The sequence below is a fragment of the Ambystoma mexicanum genome, chromosome 12, assembly GCF_040938575.1.
Source record: "Ambystoma mexicanum isolate Mex_15411 chromosome 12, UKY_AmexF1_1, whole genome shotgun sequence".
NCBI classification, from domain to species: Eukaryota; Metazoa; Chordata; class Amphibia; order Caudata; family Ambystomatidae; genus Ambystoma; species Ambystoma mexicanum.
Genome location: NC_090936.1, coordinates 1066073119 through 1066099147, shown reverse-complemented (window position 1 = coordinate 1066099147; position 26029 = coordinate 1066073119). Strand labels below are relative to the sequence as shown.

The following is a 26029-nucleotide window of genomic DNA, read 5'->3' as shown; positions in this document are numbered from 1 at the left end:
TAATGGTCTTGCTCCTCAGCACCTGTCTTATTGAATCTCAGTTTGCTCACCATCTTGATCCTTCCGATCCTCCTCTGCACTCAACCTCACCGTTCCATACCTTCCCTGGGCCTCCTCTCACTATCTGTCCTTCTCTCTACTCAGCCCGCTCCATATTGATTACTTTTTTGTTTACGTGTAGATCAGTTTAATGAGCAGAATTCCATTTAATAAGAAGGGCCATACAAAGCCAGGTTTTGGTTTCTGGAATTGCTGTGTGTTTTGGTCACTATAATAACATATTTAAGGCACGGTACTAGTAGTGGTAATTATTTTATTTCCTGCAACACAGTTATTCAACAAAGATTTTCTTTAGTTATCAGACACAGTGTATGCTCTCAAGTGGTTGCCTTCCGCATGAAGGTGTCATCTAGTTGTAATCATTTCCACTGAACCACACACCTGTGTGTTAGGTTGATTTGAGTGTACTGTACCAACAATGTTGCTAGTATAACATAGTACATTTTACAATCAGACTATGTTTACTAGCAGTGAATAGTTTAGCCAGTAATGTTTTGAAACAGAGACTATATTTAGTACCCAGCGAGGGTCAACCAGAATGCAACAAATATTCTTATTGGTCCTCGCCGAGGCTTTACCCGACCGGGAATCCCTCAGGCGGGAATCCATTCCTCTGTTCCCGGTGGGGGTTGTGGCAGCCCCTCAGCCAATCAGAAGGCTCGAAATGGGGCCATCCCCACTCCGAGCCTCCACACGGCTGGATGCTGCCATTCTCCTCCAACAGGGATTCAGGTAAGTTTTTTATTTTTTTTTCCTTCCCAAATTGCCCCCAACCCCACTTACCTTCTTGTTTCTCCTTTTTCGGAGCGAACGCGCTGGGAACACTTCTGTTCCCACTGTGTCTGCTCTCGATGCCCGCCATCCCGAGAGGCCATTTTGTTTGATTTTTTTTTCTGTTGTGAAACGCTGCAGCGTTTCAGAACAGAAGAAATGCTATTAGTACACCGGTCTTGGGCTCTGGGGCATTAACTGACTCGGAAATGTCCCCGCGGCTCAGGCTAGTTGCTTAATTAGTAACAGTATTGCAAAGGTGGGGTCTAACCCTTTACAAAGGTAAACAGGTTTACAAAGGTCATATTTTACAGATCAGGCTTTAGTTCAAAAACAGTGTCTAGGGTTTCCAAGCATGGAATAGTCTACACACTGAACAGAAATGTAGGTTAACATTTCTAGAGACTGTGGCTTAAAAACCCAGGTGATGATGTACAAAGAGAGAGGTTACACTTTAGAAAAGGTGACTATTGTTTATAAACAGATTCTTATTAACAAGCAGCGGTAGAAATTCACAGAGACTGTGGTTTACAAACAGAATTTGAGTTTACAAACAGTGGCAATCATTTGGAAGCAGCGTGATACTGGAGTACAGAGACAATACTTTACATACACTGTAGTTAACTAGCAGAAGCTGTAGTTTACAAACAGTGACAATACTTTACAAGCAGCGACACTGGGGAACATAGACAATGTTTTACAGAGAATGTAGTTTACAGACCGTTGTAAGTAGCAGTATGGGATTACAGCGACTACTTTACAGAGCCTGTAGTTTACTAGCAGAAGCTGTAGTTTGCAAATAGTTGCAATACTTTAAAAACTGTGGTACAGGAGTACAGAGGCAATAATTTACAGGTAGAGACTGTAGTTTGCAAACAGTTGCAATACTTTATAACCAACCGCATGGGAGTACCGAGACAATACTTTACAGGGAGAGATTGTAGTTGACAAGTAGTGGCAATATTATATAAGCAATGGCACTGCAGTACAGAGACAATACTTTACAGATAAAATGCAGTTTACAAATGTAAGCAATACGTAGGGAACATGTAACGGATGCAATGCACTATAGTGGCTAATGTTATACTGGTCAAGATAATCAAGTATCACTTTACATTGTATATAGTTAAACTAATGTATCCATTCCATGCTAGAATGGTTGTAAGAGAGAGAGAGAGAATGTTTGGAAAGGTGTTGTGGTTGGAACTCATGCAGTTGAGTGAAGAGGAACGATACAGCAAGAGGGACGGTCTGGGGGCCTCATTACGCATGAACTCTATAACTTGTCTGAAACTTGAATAACCTGAAAAAAAAAGCCAAACCATTTACCCGTTGATGTGACTCCACGACGGTAAGGAATCTTGACTCAGAATCTGACCGAGCCGGGCTTGCTCCATCTGGCCGTGTCTGTCCTACCCGAGCTACACGATCGACAGTGAACATTTTGCAATTCTCTCATTATAAATCGCGCCTTGAAACATTTGTGTATAGGCGCATTATAAATGCCATATCATATATCATATCATATCATTACATTAAGGGTTAAGCATGGTGGGATTATATTGCAGCAGTGGCCCAACACCCTTAGAGATACACTATTTGCCATATGTGCACTCCTACATATGGAAGTATGCAGAGGCAGCAATAAGCCCATGCTACTAGCTTGGTGTTTTCAGGGAAATTAAAAGGGAGGTACTATATTCTATTAGAACACACTAGCGGGTGTTTCTCAATTTTGATCGCTCATTCTGCGGGCTATACGAACTGGTATAGCCCGCAGATTGATTACAGCCTGCAAATCGGGTGATCGCAAAGCAAGCAGCTTCAACGTTGTATTCTGCAACGTGGAAGCTGCTTGCTTTGGTGTTTATGAAAGTGTTTATATACACTCGTGTTCTTAGCAGCTTTTTTGTAAAATAACGAATATGTCGTTATTTTACAAAAATGCTGCTGAGATATCAGGATTGCGCCATTATGACAAACAGGCGCAATCCTGAAGGCGCACTGTCGTGCTCTACGAGGACGCCCAGGCCCACTTGAAAATGCTGGTGGAGGCTGGGTGTACTGATTTGGTGCGGTGAATCCTGCTCTTTAGCACATTCAATGCGCCCAGTTCAGAATCCGGCCCTGGGGATGTCTAATAGCTTTATAGACCTGCCGCTTGGGCCGTACCAGGAGTTATGGTCCCTCATACCTCGTTAACTCGGTCTTCAGGGCCCATAACGCCCGATACGGCCCTCCCTGCAGGTCTATAAAGCTATTTTCTATACTAGAAGGCTGCTTCCGGCTATGCATTATAGCGACTTGCATTTGCAGGTGACTATGAGTGCAATCCTTCGCTGCAAGACTGCAGGGCTTGTCATGAGTAATTGGTATCTGACTTTTGCAAATCCCACTATAGCTTAGCCGGTCTCTTCCCTGATTCCCTTCCTGATACATGAAGCACCATGCAGTCCCTCAGAACCAACTGCACGTTCCCTCCCTACCTTCCATCCCACCCTGCCTATCCCCCACTCTTCTATCTCATGCTCCCGGGTGGCCAGGTGCTGTTTCTTAGTTTCCCCCAATCCAGAGGCAGATGTTAATGAGAGCACTCCCTTCACCCCGGTCCAACCATCTGGAGCAGTTGAGCACAACCACCACGAATAGAATTGAATTACTTGCCTGAGTGCGTCCTGAGGTTCGCATGAGACTAGACACACGGGCGTGTTCCCCGATATAGTCAGCGCTTGAACATAAACAAGTGCAATACAATACAGCTGCGCAATCACAATCGCAGAGAACTCCCCTCCCTTTGTTATGTGACTTTGTCCCCTCGCCCTTCTTTGCCTTACATCTACATGCGTTTTAACACAGTGCAGTCAATGCCACCGGTTCCCAGCTCACCCGAGGACACCTTTGTCTGATATAGGGGTGAGCAACCTATGGCTTTTTAAGATGTTTTGGACTGCAACTCGTACTTTCCCTCACCACTGTAGGTGCAGGTTAGATCTCTGGGAGCATGACTGGATTGCAACTGGCAACCAACGACTACAGCACATAATAAGGAAAAATGCGCCATGTGAAGCTAGAGCATTCAACACATTGCAAAACGCAGTGGATCAATTCCCAGACGCACATCGAAGTAATGTATCCCTGGGCTTTCCATTAAATGCATTCGAAACTAAGGAAAGACTAAGCCTTTGGTCCAAACATTTTGGGATGGACTTGATCTGCAGATTCTGCACACAACAAGATGAAACTCTAAAACATCTCGTACTGTGTTGCAGTGCTATCAGTGATCAAAGAACTAAGCATCTGGCAAACATTGAACACTGAAGAATGGTGGGCTCGGGTGTTAAGTGGAAGTGATCGAAAACGAACTTATGCCCTGTCCTTTTCTATAGAGGAAATAAGAGATTTGATTGCAGATGTAAGCAGTGGGGTTGAGTAACCAAAGCTGGAAACCACTCTACCGCTGCCAAACTTTGCTATTTTTCTTGTTTCTGTTGGAATCAATAAGACATGTTGGTGGATTTATGATATTGAGGCATGATGTCATAATTCCATGGCTTCTGTAAATTGTTTTTAAATGTTTGAATAAAGCATACAAACAATATATATGCAGGTTAGATCTGATGGTAGTTGTAGTCGGACACATTGGGAGAGCTAAAGGTTACAGACCCCTGCTGAAAAGGTATATTCTAGACTCTTCCGCAGTGGAGAAATTGGAATGGCACAAGACGGAGCTTGGTCCGAGCAAAATGTGTTTTTTCCACCGCACTATTCCATGAAGGGCGAGATCCAAAACCTTCATTCTCCAAGACCTATTCCCAAGCCAGGGTTACTGTTGTCACAGATAAGCAACACTTCAGGAGACTTGTCGTAAACAAGAGGAACTCGTGGATTCATGTATGAGCTCAGCCCAGAACGCACATCCCTAAACAAACAATGTTCACATGAGTATTTATCGTGTCTTTTACAGACTGTTTCTGTTAGGGTGCCTTTTGTAATACATGAAATGACCAAGAGAGGTATGTTTCCATTACCTGCTCAGATGGGTTTCATGCTTGAATCACGATTGCAGATGCATTTCAAATATACAATTCTGTGGTCATTCTTATGTTCCCAAAATGCTCTTTGATTGTATGAAAATTGTCAGGAGTCCCTCCTGCAGGTGCACCCCAGCTACACTTGATTTGGTTCCTGGGAGAGATTGGGCACTTCTCGATCTGTGCTGGGGACTTCATCCCCTTAGCTCCACTCCTCATGCCTGCCCACATCACTGTAGCCACGCAGTAAGGGGTGAGTTCCTAGAGTACATTTTCTCAATTTCCAGCACTGCTCCCAGCACTTCCTCCTTGCGATGGTTATATGGCTCTTGTTTCAATCATGGCTTACAATTCACTACACCCACTACTACTAAAAGGGGCTCAATGCATCTTTCCTACCAGCCAACCTGAGCCATTAAATACCTAACTTACATTATTAGGTCAATACCTTTGAAGATCAGCACATTTCTTCTAACTCTAGCCTGCCTCTGGGTCCAGAGCCTCCACTAGTTAAAGAGCATTGCGCGCTACTTGCTCAGGTTAGAGCCACGGTGTCACACCGCTCACTAACTGCAACTGAGGCCACGTACACCCTGCTCCAGCCCCTCCTGCTTGTGTAGGGTGACCAGATGTCTTTATTTTTAAATGGGACAGGCAGCAGACATAGATGTAGGACTAACGTAAATACAAATGAAACTGTAGTCCTACTTCTAGGTCGCTGGCCTGTTGCAGGGGGCAGGTCGGGGGTGTGCTCACAGGCACACTCCTCTCATTGGAGGAGAGTGCCGGGGAGGTGAAGTGGGAGGAAATGGGTTCATGCAGGAAGAATCGTGCCGGGACCCGATTTCGGTATTTTTAAATTGGGTCCCGGCAAAATCCGGGACCGTAGCCACCCAACCATGCAAACCCGGGACGGGGTTTCTAAAATGAAAAAACTCCCGGGACCCCGGGACGGAGGATGATTTCTCCGGACTGTCCAGGGAAAAGCAGGCTGTCTGGTCACGTGGCCGTGTGCATCTGAAGGATCCTCTCCCTACCCTGCTGGCCGGCAGTATCTCGGCGCAGGACAGGGAACCATGCCTGGGCCCGCATTCCCATCACCAGCCCCTCCCCCTGCCACAGGACCGGAACCACCTCCAGGGCGAAGCCCGGCAAAGTCCATGCACCACTGTCAGCGGCTTATCAGTGGCGCATCAGGGGCGCCTACCAGACTCTATGTGCAATGCCACGCCTCTCTTCCCTTTTCTGTTCTTGCTTTCCTCCTTCTGTCCTGCTGAGCTTGTTTACCAAGCTTCTTTTCTCTCCCTTCCACTCTCCTTTGCCCCATGCCCGCAGATACATTGGGAGCTTCTGCTTTCTTCTAAGCTTATGGGGCTGCTTCAAACCCTTGCAGTGGTCTCCCCATAGACTGCGCTTTCTTGCATGCAGCACAGTAAGTCTCATCCTCTACCAGCCCACCGGTACAGCCATTGCCATGTTTCCCGCTCTCAGTCTCGCAATCCTGACAATGTATGGCAAATGCCTCTCTCTCCCTCCATGTGGCACTGTGGAACGTGCGATCCTGCTGCAAGAAAGCTCATCCCATGATGGAGAGTTGTAGTCACCTTCATCTTCATGTCCTCCTCTTAACTGAAACCTTGCTTGCTTCATTCACCTCTGCAACTCCTGCTGTCCTGCCTTTCATCTGCTTCACCTTCTTTCTCTCACACCTCTCGTTCTCCGGGGCATGGTCGGGCATGGCCATTCTTTGCTCTTTCTTATTCCTACTCCTGCCCCCCAACCACCCTCCCTTTCTTTCCTTTGAATATCATTTTGCCTCTTTTCCTTCTACTTGCCCACTTGCTTTCTTAATAGTTTATCGTCCTCCGTGACCCCTTTCTTCCTTTCCTTTTGCAAGGACCTTGACTCATTCCCATCTTTTCTTCTTCCTTTTGAGTTACTTTTGATTCACCGGGGTGATTTTAACCTTGGTCTGGCCGCTTCCCATTCTAATACCCCCAATCGTTCTATTTATTACTACTTTCATTTTCTCTGCCATCCCATTCGCTTCCTCTGTTTCTGCTTTTCCATTTCCTTGCTCTGATCATCTCCTTCTCTCAGTTAATCTCCCCACTTCCAGCTTCCCCCCTTCATCTTTCACTTTCTTTCTGTGCAATCTCTGGTCTTTTGACCCTTTTTTCTTCCATTTCTACTCTCATTGCTCTCCTTCCCTCACTTGACATTTTCTCCTCTCTTTCTCCTTGATACTCCAAATTCGCTTTATCCTTCCACTCCTTTTCTCCCTTCCCACAAACCCATACAACCCTGGATGAATCCGTCCCTCCATCTTCTTAAGCGGCTTCCTGGTAAAGTTGAACGCCGCCGGCGCAAGTCCCGCTTACTTACCGACCTCGCCTCACTCTCTTCACTCCACCTTTAATTCTATCTTGCTGCCTGCATAAAAGGAATACTTCAATAATCTCTTCACCTCTCTTTCTTCTCAACCCAGTCACTTTAATTCACAAGCTCAATCGTTCCTTCTCCCCTGCCCCTGATTCTGCCACTCTCTCTACTTTCACTGCCCCAGACTTTGCTAAATTCTGCTCTTAAATGTCACTACTGTGTTCTTCGATTGCTCCTTCCTGCCCTTCCCCCAGCCGACCTCCCCTCACCCTCCCAGCCTAATATCTTCATTTCTTCCTCTCTCTGATTCTGATGTCACTGCTGTTCTCTCCAGCGCTTATTCTACCTCTGCACCGACAGACCCTCTCCCTTCTTCCCTCCTTCATTCTCATTCAATTTCTCACTTTTTTAAACTCTTTTCTTTCTAATACTGATTTTCCTTCTTCTTTCAAACACGCCTCTATTCTTCTTATTCTAAAGAAACCTACCATGGACCCTTCATCTCCAGCAAATTTCCACCCCATTTCTCTACTGCCTTTTCTATCAAAACTCCTCGAGCGCATAGTCTACTCTCGGGTCTCCCCATATGTTCTCTCTAATTCTCTCCTTCTGTCTCTCCAATCTGGCTTTTGCCTTCTCATTCTACTGAAAACGCTATTCTTGCTGTCACTAATTCCCTTCGTACTGCTCGAAATTCTCAGTAGTCCTCTCTTCTTCGTCTTCAAGATCTTTCAGCGGCCTTTGACACGGTGCATTGCTCTATTTTGCTTTCCTCTCTTCACAATCTTGACTTTCGTGGCACGGTGCTGGATTGGTGTGCCTCTTACCTACTGTCTCATACTTTGTCTTTTGGCTTAACCAATCCTCCCACCTATGGCATTCCTTACGTTCAGTCCTAGGGCCTTTACTTTTCTCTGCATATACTCGCCCCACTGCCTCTATTACTTCTTCTTTTGGAGTCTCCCATCACTTGTATGCTGATGACTCCCAGATCTTTCTTTCCTTTTCTTCTTTCTCTTCTGAAATCCAGTCAAACCTTTCTGCCTGCTTGCTTGCCTCCCACTTTCTCCATCTAACCCCTTAAAAGCGTAGCTTATCTTCTTTCAAGCCTCCACTAGCCCTCCTCCAATTCCTTTTGCCTCTATTGTCTTCCCTCCCTCTTCTTCTATTACTCCCTCACCTACTGCCCGTAATTTGTCCATTATGTATAGGTGTTGCCGGGGTCCTCTAACAGTCAACCCAATTATCAACAGAGAACACTTGGGCCCATCATAGACTCCCCACCACAAGACCGGAAGACTCAGCCATGGGGCAAAGTTACTGTCTTTTATGAGCAAACCAAATGACAGGGATGACACCAGAAAAACATGTATCCTCCGGAGCTCTCGTCTTCTAAGCATGTGTCACCCGGTTTTATCCCAATGTGACATCACACATCCAGGTTCCATCCCAGAAACTATCACACATTTACATTGGTCAATATGGGTAGGGTACATATAGGAGATATACTGGTTCGTTCTACAATTGGATAGCCATGTTTAGGGGCCCCACTAGGACCACCTCTACTAGTATCGACCTACAATGTTGCAGGGTCGCAGAGAGACCATTGGCCCTTGCGGCAAATTATATCACCATGTGAAAGGTGAATCTGTATTGGTCAAAAAGTGTCCTCCAATCCCTGGGACTCTGGACAGTTACCAGACTGAGGGCACCTTTTCAAGGCAATGAGAATGAACATGGAGGGGAAAAGTATTCCCTAATGTTGCCATTTCTGATCACCTACGCCTCGGAGAGTTCATTCAGTTAGCAGCTTGTGGGCAACACCTGTAGCTTTTTTCCCTCTGGTTCCACGGGAACTCCCCTCTTCGCCTACCTTGGTTGAATGTGCATTGTCCTATTGGACTGGGTCGTGTGTGTCAAGACCACGAAATGAACTGTCCTGCTTGTAATTATGAGTATTTTAGCCTGATTTTGTGCAGGTGGCTCATTGTCTTGGTAACTGGAATTTTCCATCTCCACTTGTCCTTGGCTGAGTGCCTTGTTTCTGCTTGCCTCAGCTGCTGCGATCATGTCAGTTTTTCATGTACTCAAAGCTTTTCTCTTCTTTGCCATCCATTTCAGAGACCTACAGCTTCTACATCATTCCCTATGGCTTCTCCATTTTAGAAGCAGTCAAGCATGTGCAAGCTAAATATATGAATACTTTTTATTTTGGGGTTTTGGCTTCGGCGAACTATATGAATATACAGAGATATGTATGTGTGTCCGTCCTTTACCTACATGGGTCATTAGCAAGCCTTTATGCAATAAACTAGTGCATGTTTGTGTAACTTCATGAATGGATGAATATGTCCTTCATCTATAATGCAGCTACGTCGTGATGTTAGTGATGACGTCATTGGTTTCTGGCTTTGTAGTCAGTTGACTTGCTGGATCGAGTAATTTCCATGTTGTTCAAGTCATCGATTGGGTATTCTCTACTGCCTGTGCGGGTAGAGATATTGCCTGTAGCGGGGAGAGATGTTGCCTGTAGCGGGGAGAGATGCTGCCTGTAGCGGGAGAGATGTTGCCTGTAGCATGCTAACAGGGAACTTGCAAAGCACTTGCAATACTTTCCTTTTCTGTAAACACTTGTGTACAGGAGCGTTATAAAGAACGTATCATATCATATTAAACCTGGGATGCGCATAGATAATATCAGCGCACCCTGAGTCCTGGACCTTAGCCCTCTGACACTACAGCAAAGGGCAATAACATAGCCCTGGCCTGAGCCTTCATATCTGATCCTAATTCCTGCCAGATGTCCATTAACTACAACAGCCTGACCTGAGCTACAACATATCTGCTGCAGGCCCACCTACTTTACTTCCTCGACGATAGCTCTAAGCCGCATGACCACAACCGCTTTATTTACAATTCAGCTACTAGTTATTTTCACTCAGGCAAGGGCTCTCAGCCAGTCAGGTGGCTGGAAATATGGTGAGAGCACACAGTGTACTTACCCGCCGTTTCTCCAACAGCCCGAGGCCCTTCGGTGCTTGATGGCTTAAGCACATCTGGGAACATCTGGGTACATCTCATTTAAGACTGTGTGCTTTGTATTATCAGGGCTGAATCTGTCGACTGCAAGGTCGATCATGTAAGTGTATGCTTGTAATTTTCCCTGATGTTTTGATTCTCAAGACAGAGGCCCCTGTTGAGGTTTTGAATACATTGGCTGGTCCGGTGGGTGGTCCCTGTGGCTCACGACTTACCTTTAGGACACTACATTTAATAACTGTCCACTTTTGCAGGAGATCCTTACTAACTCTGTTTCAACTGCTTCTTTCCTTAGCTATTTCCTGCTCTACGAACTATATTTAAACATATTGTTGCTTAATAACACCACTGTTGGAATCCCTTCTGTGTGATTTGATTATTCTCCTTTACAATTTCCCTTCCAATAACTGCTCTCCAATATACTAGAGTATGCTGCCACCTAGCGGTTACATTTCTCAATAGCAGGGAGAATTGGCTGTAACACTTATTTATCTTACCACTCAAGATTAACTCAAAACCAAAGCATTTCTGACCCGGCTTCCTACCACATCTATTGATTCCTTTATAGTGTTCTACATTCAGTCTCAGGTTAATACTAGGTTTTGGAATCTATTCTTACAACATGGACCTCAATACGAGTACAGTGGTGCAGCAAAAATTGTAGGTAATTTTATCATTTCTACATTACTGCACCAACGTACTTTGAGTTTTGTCTTTTTGCTGGAGGTAAGTCACCCACCTTACTGTCATATATTGTTTGATTTACTTCCAGAATTACCGCTCGCAGTAAATCTGACAAAATTCCCTTTGGAGTTCTAGCCACCTCCAAAAATATCAGGGGGGTAACACCACCATGCCACCACTTGTCATCCATTTGGTAACTCCATGGGACAAAGTGGCAGGCACGGTAATCGATTTTGGCAGTGATTCAGCGATTTACTACTGATTTACTGGCAAGCTCATAATGAGACCAAGGGCCATGATATATTATTTTACCCGACTCCTGAGGTAAAATATGTTTTTTGCCTTTTTTAATTCTATTTATTTTATGCTTAATTGAAACCTTTCACCTGCCTATCTTATTTGATACAAACCTGGACTTTGGCCTTTCATCTCCCTATCTTATTTGATACAAACCCCGCACTTTGGCCTTTCACCTCCTTATCTTACTTGATACAAACCTATATTTTGACCTTTCATCTCCCTATCTTATTTGATTGAAACCTGCACTTTGGCCTTTCACCTCCTTATCTTACTTGATACAAACCTATATTTTGGCCTTTCATCTCCCTATCTTATTTGATTGAAACCTGCACTTTGGCATTTCATCTCCCTATCTTATTTGATTGAAACCTGTACTTTGGCCTTTCACCTCCTTATCTTACTTGATACAAACCTATATTTTGACCTTTCATCTCCCTATCTTATTTGATTGAAACCTGCACTTTGGCCTTTCACCTCCTTATTTTACTTGATACAAACCTATATTTTGGCCTTTCATCTCCCTATCTTATTTGATTGAAACCTGCACTTTGGCCTTTCATCTCCCTATCTTATTTGATTGAAACCTGCACTTTGGCCTTTCACCTCCTTATCTTACTTGATACAAACCTATATTTTGGCCTTTCATCTCCCTATCTTACTATCACTTCTCGTGCTATCTCTTAACAATGCCTCAATTATCTCACATAAGCGACTTATATACTTTACAAACAGAAGTAAAGCCAGGCTGTATGTAGCCAGCAGAAACGCAAAGGCAGAGTTAACTGTTTCAAACACCTCATGCCCCTCATGCATAGCTGATGTGTGCTGCCACCTGCCATGACCCACACTGATGCATCGGTACTGTCCTGACTGCAAGTTGGGAATAAAGGCCACATTCACTCCAGCTGGTGTCTGAGTAATTATTGGGTTCCATGTCATTTCGTCGCCTGCAATTTCATCCCCTGTCATTTTCATGTGTACATTCCAACGAAAATGCTCATCGCCCCTCCCACACTTATTTTTGGCTATTGCCTACGCGCCCAAACCCTTATCAGGCCTTTCCCACCACCACCTAAAAAATTCAATGAGCATATTCGTTGTAATATGCACGTTAAAATGCCATGGGATGAAAATGCAGGCAATGAAAGGACGTCATGCCAATTATTGTGGGGCCACAACGCACAGGCAATGGTGAAGCGCGGAGTATACGGTTTAGAAATACCTAATACAGTTTTCGTTCAGAAGACTTATTTATTTATTTGGGTTTTTGTGTTACATGCTAATAAAGTTGTTTCTGAGAGCTTACAAAAAGAATTGTAGAGGTGGGAAGGGAGAAAAGTAGGGGGTTAGTAGGAGTAGGGCAAGGGGTAGGAGGATGCTGGGACTGTGGCTCAGCGCACCAATGATCCGCAACACGGAATTGGGTTTGCCTTCATGGTCAAGGTATGGCTACCACTGAGATATGGGTACCAATAAACCTCTATTATCTGTTGAGAGGCCCTCGATGTGCTGGGCGTGCGCTGTACACATACACCTGGTAAACACGCGACATTCACAGCACTTAGCAAAAACGCATTCACTGTGTTCTGAAGAATTGACGTCTGGATAGAGCGTAGATCGGAAGTGGTGCTCAAGGCTTGGACAGTAAGGTCTTCAAAGCTTTTCTGGAGGTAGTTTACAAACACAGCCAGAAGTCTGCGAAAATACCAATGTATTTTTCAAACACTTGTGGCGCTTCACAAAGTTGGTACTTTACAAATAAAACGGAACCTACATTTTTAGATGATGTTACCTTGGTAGCTTACACGAGGCATATTGACCAGAAGAACATTTAAGGTGCTTACATGTAAGTACCTGTACTGTCCTGATGCTTGGTGCACACTTGGGGAACTGCATTGTCTTGGTGGACTGTGGTGTCCTAGTTGAACCCTAGCTATGCAGAGGTCATTTATCATCAGGGGTCGCAATCCATCACATTTCATAAGGACCCATGATTAAACTGTAAACAAGAATAAAGTAATTTAAGGCAGGGTACTGTGCAGTGAATGCTAGAGTTTACAAAACCATATCAGCCAGATCACCTCCACAAAGAACCTGTATATTAATGAAAATGTGCTCTGCCGTGTCACTGCCAGTTTACCACCGTGTTACTTGGCTTCCTCCTGTCTATCCTGCCTTCCCATCCCTCTTAGCCCTCTCCCTCTGCCCCCCCCTGGCCCCTACATCATACCACTGCAGGAGTTTTGTCTTGATACACTATTGTTCTACCATCACTGTGTTGTTGCAATTGCTTGGTTTTGACTTTGTGGACTCATTTGACTCTTGTATCATGCTGTGCCATTTTCATTCTGAATCCTGTCTTGCATTTGCTGTTCCCTGCAACATTATGTGTTATTACTGATTTCTGCAACTGTATTAGTCTCTCCCCACTTGCTTCTTTACTCTTTTTCACTGCTCACAATGTCCCCTACTCTTCTCCCCTTCTTCCTTTTCCCTCTCTCCTCTCCCCCTTCCCTTTCTTTACTCTGTGCACTTATTCTATCAGAATTGTTGTCGGACATAGTATGACAGCTGCATTGTTTGTCTCCTCCCCCTCCCTCTCGTTTCTCTTCCTCCCTCTCCCTCTCCAGCACTATCTGAAATGTCATCAGGCCTAGTACGATAGTCGCTTGTTTTGTTCCTCTCCTTCCTCTCCTCCCCCTCACCCACTCCTCTTGTAATCCTTCAGCTCTATCAGAAATGTCGTCAGGCCTAGTACGTTAGTCGCCTGTCTGTTCCCATTCCCTTACCACCTACCTCCTCCCTCCCTTATCTGTGTCTTCGCTCTTGCACTATCTGAAATGTCTCCAGGACGAGTATGATAGTACATTTCACATTCTTATTGTTCAAGGCCTTGTACGAATGTTCACTGTTTGTATTTTTCCCTTGAACCCTCTCTTGCCTTGAAGCGCTTCATATCATAGCTATCATATCATATCAATGTGAGTGACTGTATTTATTTGTAGGGCGATGTAGGACCAGTGGGCCCCCCCGGACCACAGGGCAGCAAAGGAGACCAAGGAGACAAAGGTGAAAAGGTAAAGGAGAAGTAGTGACCATCTTTACACAGGGTGCCGCTCTAGCCATCGGACACATGTAGAGAAGGTGCGTGGTTAGTGCCAACCCATCAGACGCAGTAAGATGCCAGCTCTGACCATCGCCACTGCCTGGGAATTGCCTGCCTGAGGCTCTATACCTCACCTAGGGCACCTTTTCAGAATTATGTTTTAAAAAATGCCAATTACAGCCATTTGTAGAATGTTGACCCTCAGAGATTGTCCGTCCCTTCCTGAAGACAGTGGTAGTTGAACCACCAGTGGTAAGTGGTAAATCCTGCCGGTGGTAGTCTGCCCCATTGCAGATTGGCCAAATCCAACTAGAGCAGAAAATGTTTTCTGCCATCGTGTCACTGCCAGTTCACCACCGTGTTACCACCAATGGTAACAATTTCACCAGTGGTTGATCAGAACCAATGGCAATCCACATCAACGGAAAATGTGATATTTTTAAATGGTGGTAATTACTACTCACTATAAGATCAATTCTAAGCTGGTCCTCAAAATGTCCTTAACAGCAAACCAGAGATATTTCCTGCCGCATGTAGTGTACCACAATACCAGATTTAGCCAATGCTGCCTGCGGCGGAGCAATATGGGTGGGGTGGAGAGGTATTGTGTCACTGACGGCATGTCTTCCCACGTCTATAACATAGACAGACGTCACCTACTTCAGGCCAGTTTGTATTGAGAATAATTGCATGGCTGGTGAATAACATCTTGAGAAAGCCTGAAGTGATGTCCCATTGACTCAAGGACCACCGGGGACTAATGAATGTAGTCAGGAAAGGCATGCACTCTCAAGATGCATAATATATACAAATTAAATTAAATCACAAAAGTAATCAATACTCTTTTCCATATATCTCCATTAAAACGTTTCTGAAAAGCCTTACTTTGAAGACATAAAAGTATAGTGATAAATATTTAAAAATACATATAATAGACATAAGGAAATTTCAGAAAAAGTATGTTCCAATCACTCGTAAATCTATCTATATATGTATTTGTGAAAGTGTGTTTGTATGTTCGGGGTTGACTCCAGCCCCATAAAAGTTGGTTGGCTGAAATTTGGCCGACAGTCGGCATACCAGCCTGGGGTGTACTGGCGATGGTGAAATTTGACCAACCCCACCCATTCGCCCTGCACAGGGTGGGGTCCGGCTCTGTGCTATCAGTATAGGCGGTTTCGGGAGATTGACAGTTTTGCGATTGTTGGCTCCAGCCCCACAACAGTTGGTGGGCTGAAATATTGGCCTGAGGTCGGCATACCAGTCTGGGATGTACTGGCGATAGTGCAATCTGACCAACCCCACCCATTCGCTCTGCACAGGGAAGGGACCGGCCCTGTGCTATCAGTATAGGCGATTTCTGGAGATTGACGATTTTGCAAAATTTTGAAAAATAGGAAGTTAGGTCACATGGTCGGCATACCAATATGTGGTGTACTGGTGATAGTGAAATTTGATCAACCCCACCCATTCACCCTGCATAGGGGCCTTGTGTTATTAACATAGGAGATTTTGGGAGTTGGCCTATACTATGCACATGGGGGTCTGCTATAGCCCACCAACTGTTATGGGGCAGGATCCAACCATGAGCATACAAACACACTTTCACAAATATGTGTATAGATGACACAATAAAACATATACAAGGCTATGGCGGACCCCACGTGCATGTCAGCTACAGACCCGAGCCAGGCCGGGTGGTACCGCTAGTGCTATCAAAAAAGAAAGTGTGCACAATTTCACTGTAAAACAAATACAGTACTTAATAATATTTAATGGCAAGCGATAAACTACACGTCTGGAGGACACACAGCATTTGGCATTTATGACATGACAAACAACCATATGCATCGCCAACCGGTTTCGATGCAAAAAGCCTCTTAATAAACAACCGTGTCTTCATCAGGATGATTTTTTAACTGAAATTCTATAAAACAAAAAAATGTGTTAATCAAGGAAATATTCTTGTTGAAACAATACCTTTTTACTAAAAAGTGTGAAATTGAAAAACCAAAAGATACATCACCTTGCTCATGCAGATACTTGTCAAAATTTGCCAAAATTGGAGAACAGTGGAATTGTACCTTCCCGTAAAATTGACACTAGGCAAGCATAGATCTATTGCAGTGGTATTCAAACTTATTTTTCACTAAACCTCCCCCATGAGTAGATATGTGGTTTACGCCTCCTGAGGCAATAACTGCTTATATTTTTTATTAAAACCTGTCACTGTAATCCCTTTTTAAAGAGTCTTGCGCCCCCTCAAAGCGGACATCCTTTAGGCCCCCAGGGAGGCCATCCCCACGGTTTGATGACCATTGATTTATTGTAACCGGATAAAGTGTTGTTGTTTTCCTTTTGTAGGGTAGTCCTGGCTTCGGCATCCCCGGGCAGCCTGGATTAAAGGGAGATGCGGGTGAGAGGGTAAGTACAGCTCGTGCGTTGCTTTTTCTGGGCAGCAGCTTGTGATTGGAGTTTTGGGCTTCCAGGAAAGGAGGCATCAATGACAAGGGACCAAACTACACTCACAAAAGGGTCCAGTGAGTAGAAGCATATGCCCGATTACCAGTTTCCTTGGGGGGCGGGGGGCTTTCACCATTGTGAATGGTTAGATTATTGGCAAAGAGGGAAAAGGGTAAAGAAGAGGAAGAAACAGAATCAAATGAACAATCAATGGCGTTAGTGATGGGGAGGGAGTGGCCGAGTCATACGGATGGCCACAAAAACGAGTGATCACAAGGATTCACAAGAACCATCTGGATGACTTCTTGGAATGAGTAATGGAAGGGCGTGACATATTAGCGTCGGTAGTCCGGGAGGTGGGCCGGGAGGATAGCTCAGAGCAACACAGGTTTGAATCCCGGTTTCGCGCAGCGTCTGGTCTTTGGTATTAGGCACGTTACAAAAGATGATTTAATTTAATTAATTTAATTTAGTCTGACATTTCGGAGAATGGAGTGAGAAGCATGTATTAAGTCATGGAATAGGTATATATTTTATCTCCAGCCATTTTGATAGCGACACTTTGGGGCCCTTGTGACCTGAGAGTAGGTGCTACACTGGGTGGTATTAGGATAACATGGTAACAGCTCAAGAGACTGGGTTCACACTCTAGCACACACTGATAGTAGATAATTGTAGGCATTCTGTACAGCACTGGATGATGGTGATGGTCTTAAGACTTTAGTCAATATGATGACAGTCTGGTTCCCAGGCAGGAGGGGTTAGAGGAGGGGGTTAAGGAAATGTGTGTTAGAAATGGCCATTTGCAGATTTTGGTGCTAGACCGTCTATAAGGGGTTGTGGTCTCAGTTCTCTGTTACTTAATTACTATGCACTGCATAATATTTCAGTTGCCTGCTTATTTATTTATTTGGGGTATTTTAAAATGGCAATTCTAGCCCCCAAAGGCAGCAGATTACTTTGCATTAAATGGAAATCATAAAAAATAGTTAAAATACAAATGATCTAAACAATCTGATTAATAAATCAGTAAGAAGATACATTAAGTGTAATGTGGTCAGAGTGGTGGTTGAATGGGGTGGATATGAGCTGGGTTTATCATCTTTAGCGGCCCACCTGGATAGCAAACTAATTTTATACTACATGCATATGCTAATCCTGGAGAAGAAATCACTGTATCAATATCTAGCCCTCCATTCTCAGATGGGAGCTTCCCCCGTGTTGTCTCGATTGAGAGAAATTGTGGATATGATCTTGTACAATATTAACAGACCATTGGACCATCTTAAGATAAATCCTCTGGGTGTCAAGAAGGCAATAATGGGCCACGATTGGGCGAGTAATATAGATACAATGCGTCTGTCTCGCAATGCTGCTTTCAATTCAATAAAGGATAAACCCAGAGGGAATAGGCCTGGCTACCTCTCTCGATTGCCTATCTCTAGCTGGAGAACAGAATTCCTAAGATTGAGGTTGAACCTGTTGCCTGGCGGGGAAATAACGGAGATCCGAGCTAGATCGAGAGGGGATCACAAGTCCCCAGATTGTAGCTTATGTAGCTCTCATCAAGTACAAAGTCTGAAGCATATCCTTATAGAATGCAGCGCCGTCTATAGCACCCGAATAAAACACTTCTCCCCCTTTTGTGCTGAATGAGGAATGGCTTACATCCCACCCTTTCTGGGAGAGATTAACACTGGGGCATGAATTGAGTGTGGTTTTGGAGGTACTTAGATTTTCAAATGTTTTAGGTTTTATTAAATTATAAAGTAAACATTACATTTTATGACATATTAAATCAACTGCTCACCCTAGGGAAGATTGAGTTTTAATATTGATCACTTATTGGGTTTTTTTGTATTGCTTCTTTTCACGCTCTTTTTTCCTTTTTTCTTATTCTTTTTACTCTTTGTTTCGTACTTTTTGGCGTACTGTAAAACTGTAGATTGTACAGTGATAAGAAATAATCGCTTGTGTATTTTGTACTTGTCAAAAGTCTTTTGACCATAACACAGTAAAAAAAAATGTAAAAAAAGAAGGGAGAGATTAGTAGGAAAGAATTGCCTGAAAAAGGGAATTTCACATCTCTTCTGATCGTTTTTAGGGAGGGAGAGAGTCTTAGCTCCTGAAGGACTCACGTTCCAGCAATTTGAAGTGTAGATAGAGGATACCTGTCTGCCGATTTATAATTTATATAATTTTTGCATAGTTTACTTCAAATTTGCTCATTTGGATGGACTTTCGCAGACAGATCAAGGAAATTTGAGAGTGTATGATGCTGTGCACCTATCAAACATATTTTTGCATTCTGAACTGTTGGTAGATGGTATGTGAATCTGATGCATATTGTGTTCTGGTAGGTACACTATAGACAGATTGGAGGGATTGCATATAGCCTGCTTCTAGTGTAGGCCATTGGGGATATTGGTCTCATTCTCTTCTCTATATTCTCATGTGGGAAGTGGATCTGACGTCGGCTGCACAAATGCTGTAAATCAATTTGCTAAGCCAAGGAGCACATATACATCGCCTCTTCTGCTCCAGATGCTCTAATGTTGGTAGAGATGAATGTACCGGAGGTGAGACTATGGGACCATAGGGGACACAATTTACAGGAACATTTCCAATACCCTCCAGGGATCTCTATTATTGACCCAGAAATGTCAGTAGATCCTTACAGGGTTATCAGGTTCTGCGTGATTGGGGCATTGGACTTTATCAGTCATAGAACATGCTCAATATTTACTTGCACTGACTGGTACCTCAGGAGTGTGGTCGACCATTTCTCATTTTTTTACCCTTTTGACTGATGATGGGATGGGAGTGGGATTAGCAGCTGAGGCGAGTAACGTGGATGGGAAAGAGATTGTCTAAGAAGCAGGTATTCCAGAGACAGGCATACGTATTTGGGAGATCCGCATCTTAGCGAGCTAGAAATATAATGATAATATTTGTAGGTCACGCCAAACAGATACTGTAAATACTCAAGTATACGAAATATTTTTGCAGGGAACGGGTTAGTTGTTAAGAACACTACATAAGAGATACGTAAGGTGACTGTTATCACGCTCTTGCACTGCTCAGTTCCAAGTCCTCCTTACCACATTTTGAGGAGTGTGATGAAATAAGAGGATCCGCATTTAAGAATGTCATTACGAGGGCTTAGAAGAAGGTTTCTGATTTTATTTGTTCAAATAATTATCGATTGCTAAGAAATTATGTGTAGTAATTGCTTAAATGTATTTTTTGCAGGGAAACGTGGGGTTGTCTGGCAAACCTGGCAGGAAGGTAAGTACACCATCTGAGTGGGCAGACCTTTCCTCCTCCCTCCTTGCCTCTACCACTCAACTCCTCCTCCTTGGTGACCTCAACATCCATCTAGATTCTCCCTGTTCCTCATCTGCGCTCTTTCGTGAATTCTGCGATTCCCTCTCCCTCTCTATTCTCCCATCCGGCCCAACACACTTTGCTGGTCACACACTTGATGTCTTGATCTCCTCTGGCCTCCCTCTATCTACTCCCCTCACCACTCCTCTCTCCTGGAGTAATCACTGCCTCCTCTCCTCTCATTTTCCCATCTACTCCCCTCAAGCCAAGCCTACCCCAAGATTTCCACCCACCTTTCACTGCCACCTTCTCCCACCCTCCTCCACCCCAGGCTGATTCACACCCTGACACAGCCCTGTCTCTGCTCTACTCCTCTATTTATGCTGCTCTTGATGTTCTTGCCCCTGTCATGAGGATCCGTTTGAAGCTCAAAGCCAAGTGCAATTCTTGGTATGACTGTGACTTAGCTACACTTAAACGTAAGTCTAGGGCGGCCGAGAGGAAATGGAGGACTTCCTTCTCATCCGCTAACAAACTATCCTGCTGCCTGCACCAAAGGCAATACTGACTCTCTGTATGCACCAAGAAGCGAGTCTACATTCAAGACTGACTCTCTGCAGCTTCTAACAACTCGGCCAAACTCTTTAAAATCTGCAAGGAGCTGGACAACCCTTCTGAAGTCTCCGCCCCTTCTTTCGCCTCCCAGGCTCTTTGCAATGCCCTTGCCTCTCACTTTAGCTCTAAAACCCAGGGCATCTTGTCCACCCTCTTCTCCACTCCCCCTCGTCTCCCCTCTCCTTCTCTTCTTGCTGAGCAACCTTCAGCTACCCGCCTCCCTCTTTCTCCTCCTTTCCTCTTTTCTCCCCTGATGAGGTTGCTAGACAAGTCCGATCTATGAAAGCCTCATCAAAACAGGTCCATCCCTGTTCCTCTAAAACCATTAAGGACCACATCAATACCCTTGCCCTGGCCCTTGCTGATTTCTGCAACCTCTCCTTTGCCTCAGGATCCTTCCCCTCCCCTCTGAAAACCTACCTTGAGCATCCTCTCCTCAAGAAACCCACAGCTGATACTTCTTGTCCCACTAACTATCTCCCAATTTCCATTACTCCCTTTTTGGGTAGGCTCCTGGAAAAGCTGGCCATCTCTCAGCTTAACCTTCATTCTGACTCTGTTGGCTCCCTCCATGACCACCAATCTGGCTTCAGAGCTGCCAGAAGCACGGAAACTGCTCTCCTGAATAACGTGAAGACCTGCTCTCCAACCTTGACTCTAACATTCCCTCTGTCCTTATCCTACTTGATCTCTCCTCTGCTTTCGATATGGTCAACCATACCACCCTGCTCAATCGTCTCCCTGACAACCTGTGTATCACCGATCAGGCTCTTGCCTGGCTGACCTCTTTCCTCTCTGATCAACCCTCCAAGTTACAACTTGGGTCTTTCCTATCTTCTATCTCCCGCTCTTCCTGTGGTGTTCCCCATGGGTCTAACCTCTAGCCCTGGCTTTTCAACCAATACCTGGCAACTCTTGCCTACTGCATTTCCTTTTTCTGCTCAAATTTCCAGTGCTATGCTGATGACACCCAATTTATCTTCAGACTTCCTTCAGCCACCTCTTCTCCTTCCCTCATCTCTGACTGCCTAATTGCCATTCAAAATTGGTGTGCTGCCAATGATCTTTGTTTAAATGCCAACAAGACTGAGATCCTCCTCATTGGTACACCTTCGCCATCCTTTCCCCTCATTCTCTGGCTGGCCTCTCTTGGCCCTTCTGCTCCTACCTGCGAGGCTATCAACCCCTGGGTCATCTTTGACGCCTCACTTTCCTTCTTCGCACACATCTCTGACGTCTCTAAAAAGTCAAACTTCTCACTGCACCTCCTTACAGGTACTCTGCCTTTCCTATCCTTCCCTCAGAAGCTCACTGTCTCCCAAACTCTGATTCTCTCTAGGTTGGACTACTGTAATAGCCTCTTTCTAAATATACCTGCCTCCACTCTCCACCCTTTACAACTAATCCAGAACAGAACTGCAAGACTTGTCTTTGGCCTCAAGCCATGGGATCGTATCTCTCCAGCTCTGAAATCTCTTCATTGGCTCCCAGTGGACACAAGGATTACATGTCAAACCCTCTGCATTGTCCACAAGGCTTTCTCGGTCCTGGGCCCAAAATACCTTCAACTATGCCTCCGTAAATACCTCCCCTCTCGAGCCCTTCGCTCCTCTACTTCTAACTCCCTCAGGGTCAGTTGTTTTTCAAAGAAACGAGCTGGGGGTAGATCTCTATCTTCGACCCGGGCCTCCCTTTGGAACAGCCTCCCTGCCACCTTGAAACTTGAGGAGAACCATATACGGGATCGGAAGCACCTCAAGACCTTCCTCTTCGCTTATGCCTTTGTGCCGCTTCTCCTCTGCTTACTTGCTTTCTCTCTCAGCACTGTGCACCTGGCCACCCTCTGTCCTTCGGGCCCAGGTACCTGCTCACCCTGCCATCCCCCTGCACTGCCTCGGGCCACCCCTTGCACTGGGATCTGTATCTGTACCCATACAGTCCCCCACCCATGCTTTTTATGCACTTATCAGATGTACCCTATCTGACTTACCTAGCACTTTGCCACTTTCCTTTTGCACTACTACTGAGTATCAGCCTCATTTATTTATTTTTATTTGACTTATTATTATTTGTTTTGCTCTGTCCTATGTTCACACTATCCAATTTCACCCCCTTCCATGCACTTCCCCCTTTTTCCCTTCCCCATGCACTTGCGCGTTCTCAATATCACTGGGCCTAGTAAGATCGTTGCTTTTTTTTTCTCCCCTGTTCCCCTCCCTTCGCCTGGTCACACTCTGAAACACCTGTGTACGAGCACGATATGAATAAAATATCATATCATACACATACCCCTCCGTCTGCAATATCATGAGATGGTGAATATAAATTTTGGACTTTCTATGGACTTCATTCAGAGGTTGTTGGGTAGTGGCGCAAAATGCATACAATTAATGGAAATGTTACCACATTTTAATTTCAAGAAGCACAGAGTCTAATGTGGTCAAATCTGTGGTAATTCTATACATTCTGTGGTGGTTCGGAAGAAGGACACGGACACTGAGGACATTTGGACCATAGCTTTATTAATGAATAAAAAAAAGAAGGCCAATCTTTCCCTACCTACGTTACTAAGATGCTCGTCAGTCGTGAATCAATGCCCAAAAGAATCAGTGCACTGTCCAAAACTAACCTGACTGACCCGCCCACTATTATTATTAATTAAGGTCAGGAGAACGACTCCCTTCTCCTGGTGGCTCTGCTCTCTGCTGTTCTCTTATGTTAGAGTTCTGCTTAATATACAATAAGCAATTAGTCTCTCGTTATACTCTGTATTAACCCCTGTAACTCCCTATTGCGATTTGAACTCTTGCTCTCCGCTCGTATAGAGATTGTCCTTACTCTTGTAGGTCTCATTCTCTCTTTCTTGGAGGGCTCTAAATGTTATTGTATGCTGTCTTTTTCTCTGTCTTTATTTCTTGACTGTTGGGTGCTTTTCCACTTTTCCCAGGGTAGTAGTATTCCAATTCTATTCCTCTTACTCTCTGTGATCTCTGCACCTTTCTTTACCACATTAACACAGTTTAAAGTTATTAGCTTGCTTTACACACTTTCATCATTGATACTGGGACGAGTTTCTCTTAGACTATAACGATTCCCTTTCGGCTTCCCATTATTCCATTCTCCCTATTACCTTCTATGTTGTAGGGGAACATCTCTCGTGCCTGCTGATACTGGGAATCTGCTTCTTCCTTCTTTTGGGTTCTCCGTTCGCTTTCTAAAACGTCCTCTGTGCGCATTTCTGTCTCCTTTTCGGTTTCTCGATACCGCTACGTGTAATCGCTTTGGGAGTTGTTTCCTCTCTCTGGTGGTGTCAGCGTCGTTGAGAGGGCAGCTTGCCAACCACAATTTGTCTGTGGTCATGCCACCGCCGAGCTCTCCACTCCAGCCTTTCCGGCGTTCTGCTCCTCATACCCTCTGGGTTTCCTGCGTTTCCTGCTCCGGCACGGAGCCGCCCAGAGCTTTACAGGCTCTGTGGTCTATGTCAGCTCCACCTCCTTCAGGTGTTCTATGCACAGGGGGCTTTCCTTGTCTGTCTCTGCCTTCTTCTCCCTCTTGCCTTATCTCTGGCGTGTTATCCCTTTTCAACAAACTCGTCTCAGTCTATTGGAGACTTTGATTTAAAAGAACAGTTTATTCTTCTCCTTGGTAATGGTATATGTTCACTTTATCTTAATTGCAGTCATGGGAATGTATACTGATTTGGTGTATTAGATATTTCCATATAAGCCATCACATGGAGGGCATCAGGGAGTTCTGCACCGGAACGGGAGTCCTTTGTCCCCAAGGCGGTAGTCTCTCCCGGTGAGGTCCCACTTGCCTCAACCACTAGGGAGGGTGTTGCAGAGTAGGCTCACCGCCCTAACCTCATAGGGGGGGCTGCCCCCTGGGGTGAAGGGACCAATTCCCTCGATTCATCACAATTCATTTATTAACACATTCTGCTGAGCTCTAATGAGGATCTTAGGGCCTGATTCACAGTGCAATTTCCTATGGGATTGCACGATTATAACACACTTCTGTAAATTAGGCCCTTAGTCTTTTTACATACCTTTACCATATTTACATAGCACCTTTCCCATTTTTTCCTTTCCCATGCACTTGCGTGTTCTCAATGTCACTGGGCCTAGTAAGATTGTTGTTTTGTTTTCCCCTGTTCCCCTATCTTGCCTCGTCACGCTCTGAAACCCTTTTGTACGAGCGCGATATAAATAAAATATCATATCATATGAATGACTGACAGGATAGGGTGGGCCTAAATTAAAATTTAAAAAAACCTGTAGATGTGCTCATTTTATTATTTTAGCATAGAGATCCCACCTTTTTCAAGGTAAAAATGTCATTCTTGTGTCTAAACTTAGTGAAATCACAAAATATACGCATGGTTGCATGGCGCGTGGATTCTGGGTTTTGGCATGCAGAATCCCATTGTTGTCGTGAAAGAAGCAGAAGCAAAATATAAGGCCAAGTCCCCCTATTTCCCTCCACCAGCAGTATTTTTGCTCACCGCTATTCCAGGGCATAACATCCATTGTCTCCAGATGTTCTATTCCACATCGCATGAACTCAGGTCCCACTCTTCCTCAGCTTCCCGTTAACCTCATCTAACCTCTTTAGGCACAGGTTTGCATCTTCAGGTGTGTGTTAGGTTTTAGGCTCTCGCCTCAAGCTGCTAGACTAAGCTAGCTGGTACTCTTAACGCATAACCCCTTGAAATGTATCGATTAACTCTTCTTAATCTTCACAAAAAGGCGAGGCGATTAGCATCCTGGACTTCGTGCCATGGTGCTAATAGCCGTAACGATGAGTTTGGCGTGTCATACCGGACGGCTGCACTCTGGTCTATGAACGTCTGTGGTGGGGCTGTTACCACCTGGTACGACTCGCCAAGTTCTTTGTTGTAGATGAATTTATTTGATTTGAAGGCTAATATTGTGGTGATGTCAGAGTAGCGTGGGTCACAGAGGAATGTTGTGTGTGTCACTGTGGAATGTGGTGGGGGATATGAATAAGTGGTCAAGTGAAAGCCAGTAACATCTGGAGTAGGCTAGCGTGCAGAAGGGCCAGTGGTTTGTCTATCCTGTTGACTTACCTGGTAGGGTGGTCTGACCTTAATGTATATACCATGTGTGTGGCGTACCAAGGGCATTACAGCTCCTTAACCGAAAGCACAGGTCCATCGTCTTTGGTGATATCAGGCGCCCACATTACAAGACTCATCATTATGACTTACTTACATGCGTAGAATGATTAT

The 26029-nt window shown here is 44.7% G+C and overlaps 1 protein-coding gene across 1 annotated transcript in view; it reads left to right on the top strand.

Annotated features, from left to right (window-relative positions):
• The window catches only part of LOC138514720 (collagen alpha-1(VII) chain-like), a 1453166-nt gene that overhangs the window by 603899 nt on the left and 823238 nt on the right, over positions 1-26029 (top strand). Inside the window, exons 46-48 of the mRNA XM_069630120.1 lie at positions 14273-14344; positions 16738-16797; positions 20089-20124. Coding sequence (XP_069486221.1) covers positions 14273-14344; positions 16738-16797; positions 20089-20124 — 168 coding nt within the window. The remainder of the gene's footprint in view (positions 1-14272; positions 14345-16737; positions 16798-20088; positions 20125-26029) is intronic.